We start from the raw sequence: 8726 nt of genomic DNA, 5'->3' as shown, positions 1-8726 counted from the left end.
CCCCCCCCCAAAGATACACAAACACCCCTGCAACTAATACCAAAAGTCATAGCAGAAACAACTCTACTTCTCATTGTAACGATAATTGACGTGGGGAGGAGGTGTATTGGAGGGCAGATGTTGGGGGAAGGAGGACTCGTTTTGTAAGGAAAATTCATTTGTGTTTAAAACTGAGGTGTTGTTTCAGCTTGTGACTCTTACCGTCATCACCAAAGCTTTTTTTCAGTTTGTAGGTGAGATATTGATAGTTAGGAAATTTAAATCATGATCAGCAGCTCTTTGTGAGGGAAAGAATAGCAATGGAAATTAAAATTAAACAAGGCTTAAATAAACTTAAAGAAGCCAGAACTTAATACCTGAAATGAGACTAAAAAAAATATAATCTAGAATAAGTCGTTAATGACTGTATTTGCATGTTTTTTCAGTGATGAAGTCCCAGACAGGCAGTTGGTTCACAGCTGGGACATCACCAGAAATTGGTAGACTGGTTTGGACAAGTCCAAACCTATACTGTAACTTTTCCTTTAAACAGACCTGGAAAGGGATGTTTGTTCTCTCTCAGACACAGATAATTGCTTCCTCAAAAGGAGCATTGAGATGAGCGAGAGACATCATCCATATTTTTTTTCTTTGTTTTTTCTTTTGTTTTTCTGTCTGTGTTTTCAGCAACGTCAATTGATTACAGTTCCTTTGCAGACAGATGCAACAGCTGGATAGAGCTCATTAAACTGAAAGCTCAGACCATAAGGCGCGGATCAATTAAGACAAGTAGGCGGCTGTTTCTACCACGTTATGATAATCTGAGACATATCTCTGATTTCCCAGTGGTGAATAGTGGAGTTTTCTGCCCAGCAATAGTATTGTAGATCACATGTAGAATGAATACCTGAGTGCGAACACTGCCGACATTGTTACTGTCTTTGTAAGCTAATACAGGGTTTATGAACCAGTATCATAAAAAACAAAATACAGTATTTCTGTTCACTTAGTAAAAATTAGTTGTCAATAAATGTGTACGCCTACTAATTATATAACATACACTGCATGGATGTAGGTGTATGTATGATCTTGGAAAATATTTGGTGAGAAACAGGAAGCAATCACCAAGGTGACAGTCAAGGCAATGGTCACTAAATTAGCAAGTGGTGAGTTATTTTTCAGTAGTTCTTTGGCCACAGGTCTGACTATCTTGCTTAAATTAGCAGAGATTAATATCTGTTTTAATGGAAAATGCTGCACTGGGGAAACACAACAACTTTCACACTTCCTATAATTTGTTCCTCCAGCAGAATACGTATTTCAAAATGTTAGCACTTTTTTCTTTACCTTCACTTTATAACTGATTGTTGTGTGTGCAGCTACTTGCCTCAATGTTTTTGGAATGCCACTCTTCCAAATAAATTCCATTTCATCTTTTTGTCTCCTTTTGCATGCGTTGCATGATCATTTCCTTTCTCACATGATATGGCTGAGCATCACAGGCAGCTGAATGTTGTCACCAAGCTATTTGGAAACCATAAAGAAGAGTTTTTGTGTTTTGAGAAATGGTTATCGATCTTACTTGATAGTTATTTTCTCTTCTTTTTTCCCCATCTTTTTAGCTGCTTCACTTGATAAAGCAAGTCCACTGGCTGAGGGATACTTACGGCACCGTTCTGTTCCATCATGCACCAATTCTACCGTCTCAGTTGTTAAGATGACACCTCTTTCTTTCCTACCTGGGGCAAAAATAACCAAATATCTCGGGATAATCAACATGTTTTTTATACGAGAAACCACTTCTTTGCGTGAGGTGAGCTGTGTATCAGGGATTGGCACTTCTTTTTAATTCTAATAATCAAAGCTGAATATCTGAAGAGATTTGAGTTGAGGTGTGGCACAGGAAGGAAATAGAGTTCTTGTCACTTGAGGGTAGGTGCTGAATGGGGAGTAAATCCCATTGCACTGCTCTTGTCGTGGAGCGTATGTAGCTGCTTTGTGTTCGACGATGTTAGGAAGGGGTTACTTAACCATTGCCATTGCTGGTGAATTTGGATATAGTACTAAACCAATGAGTTCTTAAACAGAACTGTATGGAAAAAAAACGGGTCTTTGACCAACAGTGGTAGTTGGGACCATTTGAACCCAAAACGAAGAATAATTTAAATGCTAAATCAAAATTAATAATCCATTCTTCTCTGATTTAGCAAGTTCAGTGATGAACTTTCACAGTGTATTTGGATTTTAGAATTCTTTGGTTAATACAGGATTTCCCATATCACATATAACTATTATACTGATTTTTAATATTGCATTCTGTGGATTCTCAGTAACATAGCTCTGCTTGATGAATGTTTAAAAAGCATGCCATAGAGTATATAACCACACAACCAGCTTAGAGGGTGTAGCTAGGGATACTCAAACAATGATGTCCAGTCTGGACCTGGACAACAGATAGCCTTCTGAGCATGCCAGAATGCAAGGCATGTTCCTTATCATTTGCATGTCCTTTTGGGAAGTAGCTGCATGTTTCTGCTACACTTTCCAGCCACAGAAATAGAATGTACCTCTTGCCTGGTTTGTCAGTGCTGAAGAGTATGCTGTTTCTTGCTAATTACACATTGATAAAAATTACAGAGCAGATGTTGATAAAAATGATCAGCCTTCATAAAAATTAGTTGTGAGCTCTGTAGAGAAACTTTGATCAGACAAACATCTTGTCTGGATCTTGCAAGTTATGGCCCCTTTTAACTTGAGGAATCTATGTGAAAAGGACAGCATTTTCAAATGAATGTATGTGGTATGACCAGAGAAATGGTTACATGACATTTCTGTACTAACTACTTCTGTAAATACAAATTAAATATCTGATGAGCAAGCTTTGGTAACTGTGATACAGACCTCAGCAGAGGTATGTTGATCAAGTATTTGATTCACCTTCTCCATGAAGAGTTGGGACGGTTATGCAGTTTCTGTGATACTATCAATGTGCTATTTCCAGCACCCAGGGCAGCTAATTTAAATCTATTTCAGCTGTATAGACTGAGTCACAAACCAGTTTTAATACTAGTTGCACAGTATTGCCCTCAGGCTGTAACGGAGTCAAAACAGAGTGGTCACTATATCCAATTCAAGCAACGTGTTTCAGATTCTACAGAAAAATAATTAGCAGCCTTTGTGTTCATATTGCTTTATATTTTGCTTGTGGTAGTTTACAAAATATTAAGGCCCTATGAACACTTTCATAAGCTGGAGTATATACCAGACACTCTGCTTCAAAAATTAATGATAATTTTAAGTCCAGTTTATCCATTGCTCTTAGATTTTCCCATTTACAGGTGGATATTTATAATATTTTGTTACCTGTTGTCATCAAATTTTGTATTATGTTTATAATATTACAGATTTTTTTTTTTCCCCATCAGTTGCTGTAACTATTAAAACATTTGGACAGAAGAAAAGTTTCATGAGGAATGACAATAAATTTGATTTCTGGCTGCAGCTGACTTCATTCATGCTTTATACTTGGATTGTTGAAATTAGACTTGCCCTTTTGTTAATTTTCATCCAAGATATGTTTTCTTATGTCTTTACGAGTGTGTTCAGGGTGGATTATAAGTCTTCCAATAGCTGTGAGGCAGCCCGTATGTGTTGAAGTTCAGCTTAGCTAGCCTCTTCTACCTGTCTCTTTCATTTTCTCCAATGGGACACACGTATGTGGGAAGTCTAGTGGTCTTGCCTTTTACTTTCATTTTGACATCTTATAGATATTTTGAACCAATAGCGAGCTCTGTTTCATCAGTTTCTTTCCTCAATTTTTTTCTGTGGATTTTTGGTTTTTTTTGGTTGGTTGCCTGGTTTTTGTGTGTTGAGTTTTCCCCCACAGCGTAGTTGCTCACATTCTTTTATAAGGATTATCTAGGAAAAAACCCATACTTCATTGTTTTCCTTCTCCTCCTTTCACAGCAATTTAAATTACTCAGCTTGTCACCAAAGAAAAAATCTCCCACAAGCACCATCAAATCAGAAAACTTAGTGAAACGGAATGGCTAGATGTTGTTTTGGGCTTCAAGGGAAAAAAAAAATCTTTAATAGCTGGCTTGTCAAGTCTCTGTTCGGTCCCTTGCTTACTTTGTATTTTGAGGGATCATTTCTTTAGTGAATATTGAGAACTAATGACAGTCATTAGCATACATGAAGTTGCAGTGACCAAAGGTAATGGCCACTCCTTTACCAGTAATTTCCAAGAAGTCTAAATCTCTTTTAATCCTCAGTAGAAATTATTCTTTATCTGCTTCCCAGTTATCAAAAAAATGGGCAGTATCCTTCCTGATGAAAGAAAAAAGTCATTATTCAACTGTCACTGGAATATTAAATGTTCCTGCAGAGTTGTGGGAATGTCTGAAAAGTATAAGTCTGTGTAATATACTGACTACAAAGAATACCAGTCGCAAATGAATAATCTACTTGTGATTCTTTTCCTCAAACGGTAAATTCCATTGGTCGGACTTTTAATTGTGACTCATTAAACAGTGAATAGGTTTTAAGTTCTGTACAATATAGGATTCACTGAAATATTCAGCTGATAAAAATGTAAGAAAAGTATTCAGCATCTTGTAGCTATATCTAACATAAAATGTAATTACTTCTTTTTTTTTTTCCATTTTAGGAAGGTGGTGTCAGTGGTTTTCTCCATGCTTTTATTGCTGAAGTGTTTGCAATGGTGAGAGCTCATGTTGCAGCTTTAGGGGGGAATGCAGTTGTCTCATACATAATGAAGCAGTGTGTTTTCATGGAAAATCCAAACAAAAATCAGGTAAATTATGGTAGGAAATAACAGTGTTATTGTGATTAGTATGACACAAATACACGTTTTGTATATTTAAAAAACAGCAACCCTGTAGAGCCATGTCTGCATAACGCTTCTGGATCTCTCATCATGATGTTTGTTTAAAGAAGCCAAGAGTGTTCTTGAACACCTGAGTTAACACAAAATTACGAATATGCTTCATAAATACCCAAATGTCTAAAAATGCTAAGTTTACTAGAATGAAGTAAATTGCAGGAAACAATTGAACAGTAGTGCTGAATTTACTTTGCTTTTCCGATGTTGCAGTGTTAGGATTTTCATCCTAACTCCACGTAAAAATACCTGGAGTTGTTGATAAACAAATGCTCAATTTTGGACATAAAGGGTCAAAACTTTATTAGTAAATATGAGAACAGAATATTATTGTTTTGGTACATGAAATATGTTCAAAACAGTAGTGAAAGCAAGTACAGCTACCCAGATACTTCATTTGTGGTGGTCTTATGAGAATCTGTCTACATGTTTGATGGCAGACAAGTGAGTGGAAATAAGAGAAAGTATGGCAGCGGTTGCCTCAGTAATAGATTCTAATAATTTGTCCTTTTTCTGATCTCGGTTGACTTTCCTGTTATCTTATATCTAGCAGATAGAAGTCTACATAAAATGTGTTGTTAATATTTGGTAACAGTGTATTGTCTTTTTTTTTTTCAGGCTCAGTGTTTAATAAATGTCAGTGGCGATGCAGTCATCTTTGTACGTGAATCTGAGTTAGAAATGGTACCCGTACAACCTTCTACAGTTGTTTCTCAACCCACAAGTTCTGCAGGAGATGTCACAACATGAAGACAGAAAAAGTGAAATAGTCTCTGCAAAATATAAAGATTATTTAAAATGTGGGAATGTTTAGGTTTGCATCTTCAAAATCAGTATCTCCCCATAACATTAATAGCCAAAATCCAAGACAATCACTTACTTTGTCCTTTATGTAATAGTCAGGGCAGCATATTGGCAAGTATGCTCTGAATCTTTTGTTATAATTACAGGCCCCTGTGAAACCTAAACAGTAGGTGAAGCACAGATACAAGAATATGGATTAAAATAGTAGACATTGCGTGGAACTATGAAAGTAAACAAAAATTCTGTTGCATTTTTGAGCTGTTCAGGACCATGATAAGCTGTAATTCAGAACCATTTCTGAGTTTGCATATTGTATTAGCTGATTCTCAGCTCAGTTTAAAAAAATAAAAAGAAGGATCGGGGTAGGTGGAACATCACTGAGAAGCCTGTATTAACAGCCTTTGCTGAATGAGCAAGAGATTTGTGCGCAGGCTAAGAAAATGTGGGCGGAAGTCTGAACTTCTCTTAGATCATAGAGTGTGAAAAGGAAGAAGAGGCACCAAAAAGTCACAGTTTGAATTTCTGCACACTAAAAACATTTTTCAACTATTTGTGAACAGCTGATTTATTTTTTTAAAACTATTACTATACAGCATCTGTTTTGGGTGGGTGTTTCAGGGTGTTTTGTTGTTTGGTTTTGTTTTTAGAAAGGTGCCAGACCATGATGCTGTGTTCCTAGTCACCTCTATCGTTAAAAAAATAAACAAACAAAACCAAACCAACCAACAAAAAGTTCCGAAGTGTTTGGTGCTATTATTAAGATGTTCACTTCAATATTGACCAAACAGATCTTTGTTTAATGTAAGATTCTGTGAAAGAATTGCCCTGGGGCTCATTTTCTTAAGGCCTGATCTCTTGCAAGGATGACATAAACAGTTCTCCAAAAGTCAGTTATACAGAGGTATACTCCAGCCTCCTTTCCGTTTAACAAGTTGGAAAGGCTTGGCTAATTGGAGATTGATGTGTGTGGTGCTGATTTCTGCAAGTTGGTTTTGGGTTTGGGTGTTGGTTTTTTTGCCCCCCAGTACTGTAGCTGGGAAATCAGGGTGCTGCAAAGAAGGGAAATTTGTCATTACCAGTAAATGTCTGAAAGGTGGTGATATTTTAATGTAAAAGATGCAAACTTTGATTTGAAGATGCATTCTTACTCAACTCTGACAATACTGTACATGGAACTTGAACAAACATGTAAACTTGAATGTAAATATTCTGCTTAGTGTTGAAATTAAGCAATGGCATGATTATTTGTTAAAACTAATTATTTCATTGTAAATGAGCATGAAAATCATTCTTGCACAATAAATTTCTTTATAAAATTTGTTGCCTTTTTCTATGTGTAATAGTTAAATGTGTATGCTGGATACATATTAAAGATGTCCCACCCCCATTCTCCTCAGAGGAACTTTTTTTTTTTTCTTAAATAACCAGGTTGTAACATTCGACTAAAATTTGGAGACTTAATCATCTTTAAAGTGTTTGAATTGGGTGCTTACCAGAACACTTTACTCATACAGTTAATTGTCTTTCTAAATTCTGTAGCCTCTTGCAACCAAAGCTGCCATAAATTAAGTCGCCTCTAAATAGTTGCAGCTCTCTTGGTTATTTTGCAAGGCGAATCTTGTTCCCTTTGAAGCTCATGGCAGAATATTAATAACTTCAGAAGGTCTTAGATCTGGCACAAGAAGTTGTTTTCAGCATAACTATTCAGCATGGAAATACTCTCTGAAGTAGCAAATTAAAGTAGCTGTTCTTGATTTTTTTTGTTGTTGTTGTTTGGTTGATTTGGGGCTTTTTGGTAGGTTCTATGGAAGTATTAATGCCATCATTTCTAGCTGTTTAAAAGGTCACAATTTCTTCTAGTGTGTTTCATTAGACATAGAGGAGGACCTGTCTCATCTAGAAATTTTAATTCTTCTCTTTATTATTCCAGAAATTACAAACGTGTTTTTTTAACTGTTACTAATTGGGATTTAGCTTTTCTTAATCTGGCTGGATCAATTTAACCTGTAGAAAGTTGTACACTTAAATTGCTTTGATTGCTTTTTTCTTCTTTTTGATGTCAAAAAAGGGATGTGTGCAAATCCATTGTCATTTGGAACATCAGACCTCATACATTTCTTAAAGGCCAAAAAAGGATCATATAAACATAACACAAACTTCAGGGTTTTATTAGAGTATATAAGGAAAGGAAAACTGAAACACGAGTTAAAAATGTAAGTCCTAGTGCATAGAACGCTTTCAAGGAGCTGTGTGCCTACAACTTCAGCTGATTTATGTTCTTTGAGTTTAGAATGGCTGAAAATCATACAAAGGTACTTTGTTAGTTAATGACTTTTACCTCTTATGACATAATAACATAGAGTTTTGATTGTGGGAGAATAATTGAAGTTTCTGCTGAAATGGGAGCAATTAATGCAAGATACCCTGCTCTTTACTCGAATGGAACTTCCAAATGCAGGTAGACAAACGTTCCTATTTGAGATACTTGTGGCTTAGACAAACATTGCTTTGTCAGGAATTTACTCTGGGAATACATGTTTGGGGGTGGGAGCTAATGAACTTCCTTGTACTGGTTTTGGCTGGGGTAGAGTTGATTTTTCTTCATAGCAGCTGGTACGGTGCTGTGTTCTGGATCTGTGACCAAAACAAGGTAGTTAACGGGGATGTTTTAGCTATTGCTCCAGGCTTTCTGTCTATGAGGCAGCCCCCTCCCCAGTGAGGACACAGGGGGTTGACAAGAGGCCGGGAGGGAAGGCAGCCGGGAGAGCTGACCGAGGCTGATGATTGGGATATCGTGTCCCACACCATACAAGGCCGTGCTCCGCAGTAAACCTACGTGGTGGTCCGCCAGGGGTTGTGGTTGGTTGGGGGCTGGCATTGGTCGGCTGATGGCAAGCAGTTGCATTTAACATCACTTGTTTTTCTTTGTTTTTCATTGTTTTGTCTTTTTTCTTTTATTAAACTGTCTATCTCAACCCATGAGTTTTCTCACTTTAACCCGTTGATTCTCTTCCCCATCCGGCTGGGAGGGAAGGAGCAA

General features: G+C 36.9%; 1 protein-coding gene across 1 annotated transcript in view; it reads left to right on the top strand.

Annotated features, from left to right (window-relative positions):
* The window catches only part of C2CD5 (C2 calcium-dependent domain containing 5), a gene marked incomplete at its 5' end in the record, with an annotated part of 63098 nt that extends 57466 nt beyond the window's left edge, over positions 1-5632 (top strand). The window contains 4 exons of the mRNA XM_009697169.1: positions 667-768; positions 1602-1792; positions 4649-4795; positions 5501-5632. Coding sequence (XP_009695471.1) covers positions 667-768; positions 1602-1792; positions 4649-4795; positions 5501-5632 — 572 coding nt within the window. The remainder of the gene's footprint in view (positions 1-666; positions 769-1601; positions 1793-4648; positions 4796-5500) is intronic.
* Between the last annotated feature and the right edge of the window lie 3094 nt (positions 5633-8726).

Source organism: Cariama cristata, unplaced genomic scaffold (genome assembly GCF_000690535.1).
Source record: "Cariama cristata isolate BGI_N322 unplaced genomic scaffold, ASM69053v1 scaffold33353, whole genome shotgun sequence".
In the NCBI taxonomy this organism is placed as follows: domain Eukaryota; kingdom Metazoa; phylum Chordata; class Aves; order Cariamiformes; family Cariamidae; genus Cariama; species Cariama cristata.
Note: the sequence above shows the minus strand (reverse complement) of the source record. Positions and strands in the feature narration are given on the sequence as shown.